Below are 16,004 nucleotides of genomic sequence, written 5' to 3'. Positions count from 1 at the left end.
CGCGCCGGAAGCCCCGTCCCGCCTCGCTGCCGTCCCGCCGTTCGGCGCCCGCTCCCGCTGGGCTCCGCCATGTCGCCGGTGCGGGCGGTGCTGGCGCTGCTGGCCGCCGTGGCCGCCCCGGCCGCCGCGTACTTCGTCAGCATCGACGCGCACGCCGAGGAGTGTTTTCTAGAGCGGGTGCCGTCCGGCACGAAGATGGGGCTCATCTTCGAGGTGGCTGAGGGGGGCTTCCTGGACATCGACGTGGAGGTGAGGCGGGGCCGGCCTCGAGCCGCGCCTGCCGTGCTGAGGGGAGCGCTGCCGAGCCCTGGGCCGCTGCCCCCCGGAGCAGGCCCCGCCTGCTCGGCCCACGCCGCGTATGGGGCCGGCGAGGCCGCGGTGGCTCGGGGCAGCGGGCGGGAGGGCGGCGGAGGCGGCCCGAGCGGGGCTTAAACCTTAGGCGAGTTTGAGTCAGTCCCACCTCGGGCCGGGTCTGGGCTGGGGGCGTGGGCCAGCTTGGCGAGGACGCGGTGACTCTTGCGGGGGATGATGCTTCCTGAGGCTTGTGGTTTGTGCTGTCGCCGCAGAAGGCGGTCTCCCTGCTTTCAGAGCCAACCTCTTGGGGTTTCCTTCGGTGTTCTGTTCGATATCGTCTTGTCAGAACGAACTGTCCGTCAGGAAGAAGGGACAGAATTACACTGTGCAAAAACGTGCTGCTTATTCTGGTAACGGTGTGTCTCCTGTTGAATTAGAAGGTGTTGGCTTTAGTCAGGTTGATTGACAGTGTGAAAGTTGTAGGTAAGTCACTTTCATCAGTGAGACATCAAATCAGTGGGAGAATAAGTGGTAAAGTGTTCCCTTCATCTTGGTGAAAAGCAGATATGGTTCAGTTATCCCTGACTGACAGAGTTGTTGCTGGGAGGGAGTGGAATTGTTTCAAATGACAGCTGTGAGGCCCCATTCCCACACTGCTGAGGGATGCTCAGTGCCTGCCTGTGGTGGCCTGGACTCCTTGAGATCGTGGTGACCACAGTACTGAGGCCCCTGGTCTGTTTGAAATGACGACTGTAACAATACCCAGCTGTGTGTCTAAAGCACTGTTGACATATAAGAGAATGGCTTTTATTTTCCCCTGTCCTGTTTTCCTTCAGATGTCAGAGATAAGGTTTCCCCTGCAGTTGTTAGTTTGGCCAACAGCCAGGACTGTCGATAGCTTATGGTTTATTTGTTCTTCAATGCTTCTTATCATATGGAAAGACAGCAATGCTGGGCAGTGAGTGAGGCTTCTGCATAGTTTTACTTTGCCAAGAAGTTGCTTTGTGGTTGGGGTTTTCTATTAAATCTGTGCAGAAAAATGCATCGCTGCTTTTGAGTTGTGGGAGAGAAAGCATGGAGAAGGCCAAAGCAGTCAGAGTACAGATGGTGTTGGTAACTCTGCCTGGGTAACTTCAGAATACCCATGCAGTGCTGTAAAGCTGTATTTAAGATCACTGTATTTTGTTTTCCTCATCCAGATTACAGGGCCTGATAATAAAGGGATTTATAAAGGCGATCGAGAGTCCAGTGGAAAATACACGTTTGCTGCCCACATGGATGGAACATACAAGTTCTGCTTTAGCAACAGAATGTCCACTATGACTCCCAAGATAGTGATGTTCACTATTGACATTGGGGAAGCTCCAAAGGGGCAAGACATGGAGACAGAAGGTGAGGAGGACTCCTGGAAAGGAAATCGGCTCCATCTCCGGAGCGTTTCTCTGAGTGCATGACTTCTGAGCTTGACTAGGAGTCTCAGAGTTCCTGTTTCTTCAGGCTGTCTAGTTAGCTGTCCTCTGTCACAGCTAAAATGGATAGGGATGTTTTTTAGGACATTTTAATGTGAAATCACCAGAGAATCACTTGGCCATCTGCAGAAACTAATGCTTTCATCCCTTAGTCCTTTCATCAGCCCCATTCTCTGGTTCCCAGTTTGCTCAGCAGTACATAGACTATTCCATGCATTAGTTGGGCTCTTTGGTCAATGTGCTAATATCAGGTTTTTTCCTCTTAGCTGTGTAAATGACTGTTTTATCTGCAGCCTGTTGTCCTGTACTTGTGTTCATCTCTTACACTTTTCTCTAGGTGGTGGAGATACCTGGGATGGTATGTGTACTGCTTTTTGAAAGCTCCTTAGCATCTTGTCTTTTGCATACATTTATTCACTAACAGCTAACGTTTGCTTTTCCTCTGTAACATTTGTTTGTAGCATGAGAATGTCCTTTTATTTTTAATAAACTGCATAAAAGGTCTGATTCTGAGCAATGCTGAGCACCTGCAAGCTTCCATGGAGAGGTTTATACACTTGGCAGCTCTTGGGATCAGCTCCTTGGACTGTCCATGACAGTTTGTCTTCAGGTGGTGATTCCTGACTAACAGAAGATTTAATCAGGAGTTTTATGTGAAATTAAACCTAAACACTGGACAACCAGGATGTTTTAGGTGGTGTTTGCTTTCTGTTGCTGAAGTGAATGTTGAATAATCAAGGACTTCTAGAAGCAATAAGCTTCTTTCAGGTTATGAAATATCAATTATGTTACAAGGGGAAGATCTTCCAACTTGTAATTTCCTGTCAATAAGTGAATGTACCAAGTAACAAGTTAGAAAGTTCTATTTAGAGAGGCAATGAATTATTGTTTCCTATTCTAGCAAGTAAATAACTGTGTGCATTGAGTGCTTGAAAATATCACTTAAGAAGTAACAAATTCCTAACTTTCATGCTTAAAAAGATTCAGTTAAGTCCTTGATTGAGCCTCAGAATGCCTCTGGTAAAGAATATTAGTGCAGCTTTAAAACTTTAAGGCCCTTTTTCTTGAGTATATTTTTTGAGTGGGTTTAAAGAATCCCTGCAACTGTAGTTTTTTCTCTAACTAATAAAGTGCACTAACTGCAATGACTAGTGGGCCATGAGAAGAAGGGATTTACGACATTAGCCAAGTGGGATGTGGTTCACACAATTACTCTATAGACTGTAGCTGTAACCTGTGTGAGTGTTTTTTCTCTTATCCTTGATGGTTCCCCAAAAGATGTTTATTTTCAGGTTGTGATCTGAAACTATTTAGAAATAAAAAGATAATAAAAGTAGCTTTCAAGTCAGGGATGTCCCTTCAGTGAAATGTGTGTTGGGCTCTGTGACTTTCAAAGAGAGCTGATTGGGGTTGGGCTGGATGATCTTCCGAGGTCTCTTCCAACCCTTAAGACTCTGATTGCTCAGGGCCAGTTTGTGGGATGATATCTTGGAGTTCTCTTGGTGCTAGAGAAGCTTGACAGTTCCTTGCATGGTGTATCAGTTTGTAAGTGGACAGTTCTGAGAGCACGAATGTCTTTAAAAGACCCTGGGGTTGACAGTCAAATCACTAAATCTCAGGTCTCTCACCCTTCCATTCACTGAACCCTCTCAAGCTAGTTTTCTGTTACTGGTTTGGTATTTTTCTCCTCCTCTGCTTTCACAACATACCAGAAGCTGAAGCCAGTTCCTGCCCTCCTCCAGGCCCCTCTGGCACTGTTTCTGCTGAGTGCTGTGCTTCAGCTAAACCGGAAGATCACAAGATACGATGTGTTGCTTCAGAAAGTGATCTCGTTTTGCCAGCATCATGATCTTAAGCTAAATTCTCAGCCATTCTATGGTTTGGGTTTTTTTTTTTTTTGCAAGCTTAACAACTAGGGAAAGCTGTGGTGTTGAGATAATTTGCTTGGAATGTATCAGATAGTATTGGCAAAATAGATACTAGTGTGTGGTATCGATTTCTTGTGTTCTTACCTTCTGTTTGTCTGGAACAGTGTGTCCATGTTGGAAATAAATGGTCTGTACTGACTCTAATGTGTCTTCTGCCTTCTAGCTGGATGTGGAAAAAGGTGTTTTCCTGCTTATTTAATACCACAAAGATGTGTCAGGGAAAGTGGCACTGCAAAAACGTGACTTTGCTGTAAGGATGGGAAGTTTTCAGTTTTCAGCTGCCTAGACTGTGTTTCTCAGAGCTTCTGGGACAGGAAATGAAATATAACTGTTTGTAAGTTTTAACAACTTGGGGGTTGTTTTGGGTCAGTAACTGACTTTCTGAAATTGTTCCACAGCTCATCAGAACAAGCTAGAAGAGATGATTAATGAGTTAGCAGTGGCCATGACAGCTGTAAAGCATGAACAGGAGTACATGGAAGTTCGTGAAAGAATACATAGAGCAAGTAGGTGTCTTTTGATGTAAATGCCTTCTCCCCTCCCAAATGAACTTGCAAAATGTGATTTAAAACCAAAGTGATTTAAACTAAGTTCTGAAGGAGCTGCCCATGCAGTGAAGGATGTGCTTGATGCTTGCAGTCTTCTTTAAATTATCTCACCTCTCATGTCATGTTGTTATGCAAACTAATTTTTGCTCAATTGGTGTAAATTCTATGGTTCTTTGAATGGCACATTCATGGAGATATCAGTCATGATTAATTTCCCAGACACAGACCTGGGCTGAGCTATTGCTTCACCCTTGAAGTGGGTGTGGCATCATAATTGAGCCAAAGTCTTTATTGAAATACTTGGTTGAAATGGAGCAGAAGTGGTGTTACTTCCAAGTAGGGAGTATGGTCAACCTGCCAGTCAGAACCCTCACTTGCTGAAATACAGCTTTAAAGTATGGCTGAGAGTGCTCAGTGGTGCATCAGGGGAGGCCCAGTGAGAATAAAGGGCAAATATCTGAAATGTGAAAATATTACATTAAGGCTCTGGACCCTCGACTTGGTGAACCCAGGAATATCTCCACAGTTCTGTGACTCTGTTAGGAATGGTCTGATTTAAGCAAATGATGAATTTTTCAAACCAAAGATGATGAACCTTTAGAGATTAGAAGTTCCCCACTTTTGAGATAGTAATAAGCAACTTTTACTTGAAATCAAACAAGTGGCTTCTGTTTGGCCTCTTTGAAGGTGGGCAGAGTAAAGTGCTGCCATAGATGTCCAAAGTTGAGCTTAAAACATCTCCTTGGATAGCACAGTTAGAGCTGTTCAGAAGAATCCCCTCCCTCAGCTCTTAGGTCTCACCTCTAAGATTACAGCTTCCCTCTGGGACACCTGTGATGGTGGGATACAGATACCAGTGGTTTATGTGCAGTACTTCAGCTCCAGAGGCAAAACACATCCTAAGATCATTTCAAATGTGCTATTATTTACCACTTTTCTTTCTTTTTATTTCCCCCAACAGTTAATGACAACACAAACAGCAGAGTGGTTCTTTGGTCATTCTTTGAAGCTCTTGTACTAGTTGCCATGACACTGGGACAAATCTACTACCTGAAGAGGTTTTTTGAAGTCCGAAGGGTTGTTTAAGAGTACTTTTCTGGTCCCGGATTTCAGTTCCACTGTCTACCAAACATCCTGGTCACAAAAAAGAAGTCATTTCGTTTCCGAACCCTCTTTACTGAACTGTAAAAAACCCATTTGCTTATGTTCCTTCCTAGTTCAAAACAAAAGGAATTGTTTTTATATATCCCTGTAGCAAAAGCTGTGCTGAAATCTTGTCACTTAATTGGCACATGTTTTCTCACTCCAATCTGCCTAGTCTGTATGCTAAGCCAGGCCCAAGCAAGCTGTAATTCAACTGTAGTAACAAAGCTACTTGATGTCTTTTCTAACCCTCTTCCCCCGTTTTCACAAGTACTTGCAGTTCTGTCTAGGGAAACGGTACAAGGCCCTAAGGTGACTGTTTGCATCTCTGACATCTTTAACCCTGCAGTAGGTGTTACAAAACTGAAACGAATCCCTTCTTCACTTGCATAAACTGCCAAGGCGAAGCGATTGGAGCTTTATTCTGATAATGACTAAAGACAGCTGACCACCTCCACTCTGCTGCTCTCCACACCCAGTTGCTGTGTAAGAGGAAATCCTCAGCGACTGTCCTACTGACATCAACTTGGTCCCTAAGTTCTTTTAATCAAAGTAGTTGATGCAAACCCCCGTTCTCTCCTCGCTGTGTTTCTGATCACTATACGGTTTTTGGGTTGAAGGCAATTATGTGCAGTGTCTTGGCAAGCAAGAGTTAACCCTTTGGTTTTTGTGGGTCCTAAGCTCAGACTGTTGATGCTGCTGCAGAAAGCACCAGTGTTCAGGAATCCTGGATCCCAGCTGCCAGTGGGTTAAACCATCCTGGGCGGTTATTGCCACGCTATGCAGCCCTTGTATTTAAGTTCAGTGGCAGTCTCTGCCTGTATCTGGTCATAATTAGCATAATGCTACATTCTGGTGTGGTTTTCTCTCTTTCTTTCAGGCACATGTAGGTTTGTTTTTGTATAAAGTTCCTCTCCTTGGTTATCTGATGATTGGCTTAAAAATCAAAGCGGCGTCTGACGTGGGTGCTGAGCCAGGATTATGTTGTGACTGATGTATATTAGTTGTAATCATTTTTGGGGGTGGGGTGGGGTCTTTTCCAGGGGGGAGCCTCTACAAGTAACACACAGCAGTTTTGTACAATTAATTTAAAATTTGTTACAGGTTTTCATGTTCCAGGTAAAGTTTTTTCAACCTCGGGCAAACACTTGCAGCAGTTCTTGAGAAAGGTGGCTGTTACACCTTAATGCAACTGTTGTGTGCCAATATTTTTGTGTAAAACACTCAAATTGAATTCTAAGATGTACATTTAAAAATTGCTTGTGAATCTAAATATGACCCAGGTTCGAGAAATAAACAAATTCTTTAAAAAAAGAAACTCTTTTCTTCTTTTTCCTTGGATTCTTTAAGGCAGCAGTTTAACACAAAGCTTGTGTGTCAAGTAAAATCATTGAATCATAAAAGGGTGGGGGTTGGAAGGGCCCTGCAGAGCTGCTCCAGCCCAAGCTCCTGCTACAGCAGGTTCCCCTCGCTCAGGGGGTGCAGGAATGTGTCCTGGTGGGTTTGGGAACCTCCAGAGAAGGAGCCTCCACACCCTCCCTGGGCAGCCTGGGCTCCCACACCTCAGCATCAAAGGACTTGTTCCTCCTGTGCCAGTGGAACTTGCTGTGCTCCAGCTTAGGTCTGTTACCCTTTGTCTACAGACAACAGGAATAAGTCACCTCATCCTCTTGACAAACATATTCTAACTACTGGTAAGTGTTAATGAGATCCCCCCTCAGCCTTCTCCAGGCTGAACAGCCCCAGGTCCCGCAGCCTTTCCTCACAAGGAAGATGCTCCAGTCCCCTCAGCATCCTGGTGTCCCTGCACTGGCCTCTCTCCAGCAGTTCCCTGTCCCTCTGGAGCTGGGGAGCGCAGAACTGCACACAGCACTCCAGGTGAGGCCTCCCCATTTCTCCAGGACTTCACCCCGTCCCATCCCCGTTCTGTGCAGACTGGCACCTCCTGCCATTGCAAACCTGCGGGCGCCGGGCGCTCACGGGCTGCCGAGGGACCCGCAGCAGTGCTCGCCACGGCAGGCAGGTGCCCTAACAACGCGCTTTTCCCGCTGCATCCGAAGGCGGGTGTTAAGCGCTCGGTTTCTCGCAGAGCAGAGCCCGCCGGGCGCGGCTGGAGGAGGCCGGCCCGGAACCGAGGTGCTGCGGCGCCTGTTTCCGCGGGGCCGCGGCGCGGGCGGACGCGGCCCCGGCCGCCATGGAGGCGGTTACTGAGGGCGGGTGGGAGTCGCTGCCCGCGGCGCTGAGCCCGGGCGTGCTGCGGGCACTGCGGGAGCTCGGCTTCGCCCGCATGACGCCGGTGCAGGTGAGGGGACGCGGGGCAGGGAGCCGGGCAGGAGCCGGGCGGCGCGGGCAGGCAGCGCCTCAGGAAGGAGGGCGCGGGCGGGGGCCGCAGCGCCCGGCCGGGACGGGCCCGGCCGCAGCCCCGGGCGGCGGGTCACGGCAGTCACTGCATTCGGTCACAACAGGGAAGCCGCAGCCCTCCGGGCTCCCCGGCTCGAGAGAGACAGGGAACTGCTGGAGAGAGGCCAGCGAAGGGCCACCAAGGTGGTGAGGGGACTGCAGCGTCTTCCTCGTGAGGAAAGGCTGCGGGTCCTGGGGCTGTTCAGCCTGGAGAGGAGAAGGCTGGAACAAGAACACTTACAGTTACCCAAAGGGTGGGTGTCAGGAGGATGGAGAGACGTTTTTTCCTGTAGTGTCCAGCGACAGGAACAAGTATGAGTTCCACTTAACCACAAGGAGCAAGTCCTTTGGCGCTGAGGTGAGGGAGCCCTGGCCCAGGCTGCCCAGGGAGGGTGTGGAGGCTCCTTCTCGGGAGGTTTCCCATCCCACCTGGACATGTTCCTGTGCCCCGTGATGGAGGGCAACCTGCTTTAGCAGGGGGTTGGGCTGGAGCAGCTCTGCAGGGCCCTTCCTACCCCCACCATGCTGGGTTTCTACATAGGCAGAGAGCTGGGATGTCTCTTGGAGGGATTCAGCCTCTGAGGTTTACTTCCACCACAGCCAGTTCAACTATTCATATGACATTTGTCTTTTGTCTTTTTTTCCAGTCTGCAACCATTCCACTCTTCATGAATAACAAAGATGTTGCTGCAGAAGCAGTGAGTGCTTTTTCTTCGTCAAGTTCCTTGTTTTTATTGATTTGTCTCTGGAGCTGACTGTGTTTCCCTTCTTACAGGTAACAGGCAGTGGCAAAACCTTAGCATTTGTAATTCCCATTCTGGAAATTCTTCTCAGACGAGAGGAAAAACTAAAGAAAATGCAGGTAAGGTGAGGTTGTTCTGTTCTGAGGATGTTTCTGTGACCTGCCAACAAGATTTGAGGACTTCAGGAAAGTATCAATAAGGAGAATTGCACACAAAACACATGGCTGTCTGCTCAGCTCTGGTATAACAGCAACAGCAAAGTGGTTAAAGCTAGAAAAGAAATCTTGGGATGCTTTCTTTGCACTTAAATATAATGTCACATGGTGTCACAAAGTCCTTTTGTCTTCCCTGTGCAGGTTGGAGCTATAATTATCACACCAACGAGAGAATTAGCTATTCAAATTGATGAGGTGCTCTCACATTTCACAAAACACTTCCCCAGGTTTAGGTGAGTGAACTTCAGGCTTCTCATGACCATCATTTCTTTTTCTTTGCCCTTCTGTCATTTGTAAACTAGCAAAACTTACAAGGTGGCCTAAATCTTTCTCCTGTATTGTTTTTAGTCAGATTCTCTTAATTGGTGGGAGGAATCCCATGGAAGATGTTGAAAAGTTTAAAGAGCGTGGGTAAGTAGATTGTCAGTGATGTTCATTGATGCCTTGCAGCTGCAGGTTTCCCCTTTGGGCTTTGATTTTGCTGGTGTGTCAGGGTATGTGCTGGGGAAATGGGGGATGCTTTGCTTTGAGTGACAGACACTGTAATGAGACAACGGGGAAGCATCATGTGTGGAATCGGTACCGTGGGCGTGCTGTTGGGGTGGAGAACGCTGTACAGCATGGTCAGCTGCAAACTGACTTAGAGAATCATTGACTCCTTTCATCTGGGAGAGACCTTTAAGCTCACTGAGTCCAGCCTTTGTCCCAGCCCTATCAACCACTAGACCGTTTCCCTAAGTGCAACATCCAGCTCCTTCAGGGATGGTGACTCCAGCACCTCTCTGGGCAGCTGTTCCAATGCCTGACAACCCTGTCAGCAAAGAAATTCCTCCTCAGATCCAGCCTGAACCTCCCCTGGCACAACCTGAGGCCGTTTCTTCTTGTTCTATTGCCTGTTACTAGGGAGCACAGACCCACCCCCACCTCACTACAACTTCCTTTCAGGTAGTTGCAGAAAGTGAGAAGGTCTCCCCTGAGCCTCCTTTTCTCCAGGCTCAACAGCCCCAGATCAGACTTCAGTGAATGTTTTGAGTTCTGGCCTTGTCAGTGTTGTACTGGCAGTAGGCTCTAGGGAGACTGAGACCATGCTGGTGAGTGATTTGCTGAAACTATTTGCTGCTGGTACCAATGAAGAAGTCTTGAAGCAATCCCATTTGCCACTGGATTTTGCACAGAAGTACCAAATATTACTTCTAGCTGGTGGTTGCTTTCCATATTTGCTGATTATATTCCAGCCTTCTATTACCACAAGTGATGTGCTTTCACCTGAGCATTTACCTCCCATCAACGCAGCGTCTGAAAGGCACTGAAATGTGAATACAGTTAAAAGTGACAAAGTGAAGTTGTTTCCTGGAGCCTGCAGCCTGTCTGCAGCTTTGTGCTGTGACAATAACTTCAGCAGCTCCTTGCAGAGTCACAGAGCTGCCACGTGTCTTTTCACCCACAGCGGGAACATCATCGTGGCTACGCCGGGGCGCCTGGAGGATCTCTTCAGGAGAAAAGCAGATGGGCTGGATCTGGCAAGTTGTGTGAAGTCCCTTGATGTGTTGGTGTTAGACGAAGCAGACAGACTTCTAGATATGGGCTTTGAAGCCAGGTATTTAATTAATGAGTTCTGGTAATCCTTGTGAAGTTTTAAATGGGTTCCTATATGGCTGATATAAATGAGTGTGGCCTACAATGACCTGCAGAGTTAGCTTTGTTCTCTTTTGTTCTTTTATCTCTCTTTGCTCTGTAGACTACATAAAGCAACTGACAAGGGGGAAGAGAATCTGGAAAGAGTGGATCCATGCATTTAAATGTTCTCTGACCCATGTCAGCACGTGCTATATTAATGCTGAAGTGTCATTGTTTACACATCAGAATGGCTTAAAGCACTCTTAACAAATAAGCTTTGATGTCCCTTTTCTCTCAAAGTGGAGATAATTAGTGCAGCAGCAGATTGGCACTTGATAATACAAACTGTTTTTTTGGTAAACTCTCACTTCCAGGGCTTGGACTCCTTTCTGTGGGAAGCCTTGGGACAGTTACGTTTTCCCTGTGCTCACTTGCAGTTTGAATGCCATTCTGGACTTTTTGCCCAAGCAGAGACGGACAGGTCTGTTCTCAGCAACTCAGACTCAGGAGGTGGAGAACCTGGTGAGAGCAGGGCTGCGGAATCCCGTCCGCATCGCAGTGAAGGAGAAGGGGGTGGCAGCCACCAACACACAGAAAACTCCAACGCGCCTCGAGAACTATTACATGGTGTGAACCTCTGTGCTCTGGGGGAGTTTCTTGTTCTCTCTCCTTTTCTCCTGATTGTAGCATTAAGTTTTTAAGCCTTGGCCACTTAGGCTCCCTTAGAAACCAGGAATCTCAAAGACATAAAAGCTTTAGCGAGTTCTGCCAAGATCAGTAACTAAGCTAAGGAGAAAGATCTAAGTTAGCAACCCTGTTGTTTCCTGCTCTGTCAGTTTTGTATGGCTGGCCAGGAGTTGTAACCCTGAAACAGCCACAGTGCTGTGGCTCTTGGACCTGCTCGTATTGAATGGGTGTGGGAGGAGATTTTGGCAATCTCAGAAAAGCAGCCGAGGGACACGTGAGAGAGTGCTGCAGGAGGGGTGTCCTGGCTGGGGATGGGAAGACTGGGAGCTTAAGTATTTGTTCTCACTTAACACAAGATACATAAAAGAGTAATATGCCATGTAATAAACCATGCTACAAATGATCAGTATTAAATTATGCCTGTAGGCATGTGTCAGTGCCCAGGGAATGGAGGAAACGGGCAGATCACTGTGCATCGAGTCCATTTCCTTACTTGTCTTTTTTTTGTCTTTCGTATAGATCTGCAAAGCAGATGAGAAATTTAATCAGTTGGTGCATTTTCTTCGACAGCACAAACAGGAGAAACATCTGGTCTTCTTCAGGTAATCCTGCTTGTGTTTTGTTGTGGGAGCTGTGGTGGTTTATTACTTCATTTAATTGCTTAATTTATTACTTATTACTGGATTGACATGGACACGGTGATTTGAGATTCATTTTAACACCTGACTTGTAGAATATGGTGCCTAAAGAGAGATGTCATTGCTTCATGTGAGGATCATGTTGAACTTCATTAAGGAAAACATACATTTGACTGTAGATGGTGATACTGTAGGTGCTGAGATGTTAATTGTGAGAACGCTGTACAGATTTAAATGGAAGTGAGCAGTAGTGTGTGTTTGTGCAAGGTCTCAGGCCACTCCAGCTCGACTGTCCAAACCACACTGAAACCTCAGCACAATTGTTTTGCTTTTCTGTCTTTATCCCAACAGCACATGTGCCTGTGTGGAATACTATGGGAAGGCTTTGGAATCCTTAATTAAACAAGTGAGAATAATGAGCATTCATGGCAAAATGAAACAGAAGCGTAACAAGATCTTTACTGAGTTTCGGAAGCTCCCGGGGTAAGAACCAGCCACAGCAGAAATAGGAAGAGATGTGTCATTTCACCTGGCAGTGTTCTACTGCTGTTTAAGTGTGGAAGAGTGGTGTTGGAGAGAGGGGAAGTATCACAGAGTCATAGAATTGTTTTGGTTGTTAAAGCCCTTGAAGCTGCTGCAGTGCCAGCCCTCCCCTCACCCTGCCCAGCCCAGCACTGACCCACGGCCCTCAGCACCTCAGCTTCACGGCTTTGGGATCCCTCCAGGGCTGGGCACTGCCCCAGCTCCCTGGGCAGCCTGGCACAGGGGCTGACAACCCCTCAGCTCTGCTTCAGCTCTAATCTCAACCTCCCCTGGGGCAACTTGAGGCCATTTCCTCTCGTCCTGTCATTAGTATATGAACACAAACATGGCAACACGGTGCTGTAATTTACCTGCAGAGAAGTGTTGTCAGCTTTGCAGGATGTTATTAAGAGACTCCTGCCTTGTTAGATGTTTTTATTGCATGGGACCTGAGTTGTAGGAATTGACAAGTATTTGCCAGCAGATTGGGAAGAACAACTATTTGAAGTAGCATGCTGAAGTTATCAATCTCTGAAGTCTTTTATTAAAATGTTTCTAGTATTATCTTCATCTGTGGTGGACACAGAGGTGATTGAAAGATAGAACTTGAAGGAGGAAATTGATTTTTCTTAGTAATGTAATGTCAATCACATTCCTTTTCATCAAGTTCTGTAGCAATTGAGCTGGTAAAAGCTGCAACTACTTTATAATGTTTTGTCTCTTAAAAGCCCAAATGTTTTGAAGTGTTTTGTGCCTCATTCTGTAGTGCAAATGCAGAACACACAGCTGGGGAGAGGCTGGCTCTTCAGTTTAATTAAAGGATGTTTTTTTCTCCTTCCCAGTGGCATTTTAGTTTGCACTGATGTGATGGCTCGTGGCATAGACATTCCTGAAGTACACTGGGTTTTACAGTATGACCCACCCAGCAGTGCAAGGTACGGCTTCAGATCTTAAGAACCTTTACTGGTCATGTTACTGGGGTGTTGGGGTATAAACTGGGGACACACAACTGCAGAAAACACATTTAATCTCTGCCTGAAGAGTCGACACACCAAATAAGATGTGAGCAAGGGAGGCTGAAGCACTGCAGTTGCTGTGAATGCAGTGAGCTTGTGTGAGTCAGAGGGGTGGGTGCACTGATGGGTGTGAGGAGGCACTTTGGTGTGAGGCTTGGGATGAGAGTGTCAGAGAGATAATGAACGGGGGTGAGAACAGAGATGGGAGGGAGGACAGAGCTCCTCAAGGGATGGTTTGTTGAAAGCTCATGTGAAAAGTGCTTTTCTGTGTATTTGAACTTCCATTGTCATCATTCTCCCTACCCCTTAACCCTGACCCCCAAGACTTCACCCCTTGCTGTAGCACACAGTCCTAACCCCCGAGCGTGAGTGCTCACACATCTGTTGTATTGCATTTCCCTCCCTCCTCTTGGTTAGTGCAGAAGTACATAGCACTCTGGATTCTCCATTCCCCAGGATTTGCCTTTTTACCCCCAGTTTAACACTTTAAAACCACTCAGAACACCTCCCATGAAGTTGCCCCTGTGCTGTGTTGTTGCAGTGCCTTTGTGCATCGGTGTGGTCGAACGGCACGGATCGGCAACGTGGGCAGCGCACTGGTGTTTCTGCTTCCCATGGAAGAATCTTATGTTAACTTCCTCTCAATCAACCAGAAGGTGAGTAGGCTTTTATTCTACCTCAAGGCAAGAAAGAGCAAGGGGACAGGCTCATTGACAGGAGTTTCAGAATCACAGGTTGTGGAACTGAAGTTCACATGCTTAGGTCATGTTTGAGCAGAACTGCACAATTTAGACAAGACCTGCTTATTAATCACCAAATGCAACTGTTAGAGCACAGTTAACTACTGAGTTATCTACTGAGTTTGTAACAGGAATAGGTGATGCACTGTGTACGGAAATGCTTTTCATTTCTAAGGGTGTAGACTGAGCCTTATGCTCCCACCCCCACCACGTTATGTTTGGCTCTGACAATTCTCTGTGTCTGGACCTGCAGCTGGGGGCTTATTCCTATAAATTCTCTAGAGGCCGCTGGTGAGAACATGGCTTGGTGGAGACATTGCCTGGCTGGAGCTGCAGTGTGTGAACACTTCCCCTGGGCTGGGACAACTGAGTCTGGGGTGATGGTGAACTGGTGGGGGGAAATGACCAAGTAAAAGGGCAAAGGGACTCAACTCTGAAGCTTAACTGGGGAAGAAGTGTGTGTTTGAAGTTTCATGGTGCATTTAAAGTCATTTGGTTGAGCTTTTCCTTTGGTTTTGTATTTCTTTTGTGGTTTTCAGTGTCCCATGCAGGAAATGAAACCACAGACAAACGTGTTAGATCTTCTGCCCAAACTGAAGTCTATGGCCCTGGCTGACAGGGCTGTGTTTGAGAAAGGGATGAAAGCATTTGTGTCTTACATCCAAGCTTATGCCAAACATGAATGTCACCTGATCTTCCGAATCAAAGGTAATTCCCAGCAGGGGCTGGTGTCTTTGGACAACAACAGTAAGAGACTGTATTTGGTTTGGGAGAAAAACTCTACATGCTGTTATTCTCCCCAAGCTTCAACTGCTGATTGCTGGTCTCTGCAGCATCAGATTCTGACAAAACTTGTAGCAACCTGTTTCTCATTGTTTTCAAGAGAAATCATTTAATTAGTGAGTCTGAGCAAACTGCCACGAGCATCAAGGGAAGTGAGGCAATAGAGTTACTAGCACTAGGTATAGAATGCAAACAGCACAGTAAGATAATGCTGATTTTGTTTTGTTTTCTGTGCCTTGTTAAATTAAGTTTGGATCCATCAGGAAACTGACTTTCTAATCTTTCTTTTAACAGATCTGGATTTTGCTAGTCTTGCCAAAGGTTTTGCACTGTTAAAAATGCCAAAGATGCCTGAACTGAGAGGAAAAAGTTTTCCAGACTTTACCCCAGTCACTGTTAATACAGATTCCATTGCATTTAAGGATAAAAATAGAGAAAAACAGAGACAAAAGCAATTAGAACAACAAAGGAAAGAAAGAGAGGAAAATGGAGGGAAAAAGAGATTCGTAAAGAACAAAGCCTGGTCCAAGCAGAAAGCCAAGAGAGAGAAGAAAAAGAAAATAACAGCTAAAAGGAAGCATGAAGAGGTAAACTGTCCCTTCTGTTAAACTGTGTGCAGTTCCTGTAGCACAGCTACCAGCTTTCAAAGAGGAGATTGCCACGAGCTTTTACTTTAAAGAAACTGATGACTGTAACTTTTTAGGACCTCAACAGGGAAAGGATTTTAAAGCCACACACTAAACCCCTTTCTCAGCACTTCTGCTAGTCAGTAATGCAGCCAGCAGTGGCAGCACAGATGGTTATTTCTCAGGGCTCCATCAGTGTGCCACACTGAGGGACAGTACTTGATTCTTCTTTTTTCTTTGCTTTTTTAAGCTCTCAACAAGTGTAGCCAAGAGTTAGTTTCTTAGGTAGAAACTGAGTGTTGTTTCCTGCTTGGATACTGGCAACATCTGTTGTCAACTTGTGTTTACCTGTATAGAATGAAAACCTTCTGGTGTTGTGTTTAATTTGTTGCTTTTCAACCACCAACAGGGTTCTGATATTGAAGATGAGGACATGGAAGAGTTGCTGAATGACACAAGACTCTTGAAAAGACTAAAAAAAGGAAAAATTAGTGAAGAAGAGTTTGAGAAGAGACTAACAGGCAGCCAGAGCAGACTCAAAGCAGAAACTGCTGCTGCCACAGTCTGATGGTTGGCACTTTTACATTGAAGTACTGCCAGTTTCAATAAAACTCTTATTTTTATAACAAAATAAT

At 46.4% G+C, this 16,004-nt stretch overlaps 2 protein-coding genes across 4 annotated transcripts; both read left to right on the top strand.

Annotated features, from left to right (window-relative positions):
* On the top strand, positions 1-6,693 carry TMED2 (transmembrane p24 trafficking protein 2). 2 transcript variants are annotated; one of them, XM_062010218.1, is made up of 5 exons: positions 1-249; positions 1,494-1,686; positions 2,101-2,121; positions 4,090-4,197; positions 5,201-6,693. In XM_062010218.1, the coding sequence occupies exons 1-5, from the start codon at positions 70-72 to the stop codon at positions 5,323-5,325; spliced, it is 627 nt and encodes a 208-aa protein (XP_061866202.1). In that variant the 5' UTR covers positions 1-69; the 3' UTR covers positions 5,326-6,693. The 2 variants fall into 2 exon arrangements, with proteins under 2 accessions (XP_061866202.1, XP_061866203.1); XM_062010219.1 differs by lacking the exon at positions 2,101-2,121 and having other exon boundaries at positions 3-249.
* An 861-nt stretch (positions 6,694-7,554) lies between these two features.
* DDX55 (DEAD-box helicase 55) lies at positions 7,555-16,003 on the top strand. Of its 2 annotated transcripts, none has more exons than XM_062009789.1 (14): positions 7,555-7,684; positions 8,430-8,480; positions 8,558-8,644; positions 8,882-8,973; positions 9,089-9,151; positions 10,188-10,337; positions 10,795-10,984; positions 11,564-11,646; positions 12,034-12,165; positions 13,047-13,139; positions 13,762-13,876; positions 14,500-14,668; positions 15,038-15,330; positions 15,779-16,003. In XM_062009789.1, the coding sequence occupies exons 1-14, from the start codon at positions 7,577-7,579 to the stop codon at positions 15,935-15,937; spliced, it is 1,785 nt and encodes a 594-aa protein (XP_061865773.1). In that variant the 5' UTR covers positions 7,555-7,576; the 3' UTR covers positions 15,938-16,003. The 2 variants fall into 2 exon arrangements, with proteins under 2 accessions (XP_061865773.1, XP_061865774.1); XM_062009790.1 differs by having other exon boundaries at positions 7,665-7,684; positions 8,565-8,644.
* The last annotated feature ends 1 nt before the right edge of the window (position 16,004 follows it).

This window comes from Colius striatus, chromosome 17 (assembly GCF_028858725.1).
Source record: "Colius striatus isolate bColStr4 chromosome 17, bColStr4.1.hap1, whole genome shotgun sequence".
In the NCBI taxonomy this organism is placed as follows: domain Eukaryota; kingdom Metazoa; phylum Chordata; class Aves; order Coliiformes; family Coliidae; genus Colius; species Colius striatus.
This window is presented reverse-complemented; position numbering and strand designations above follow the sequence as displayed.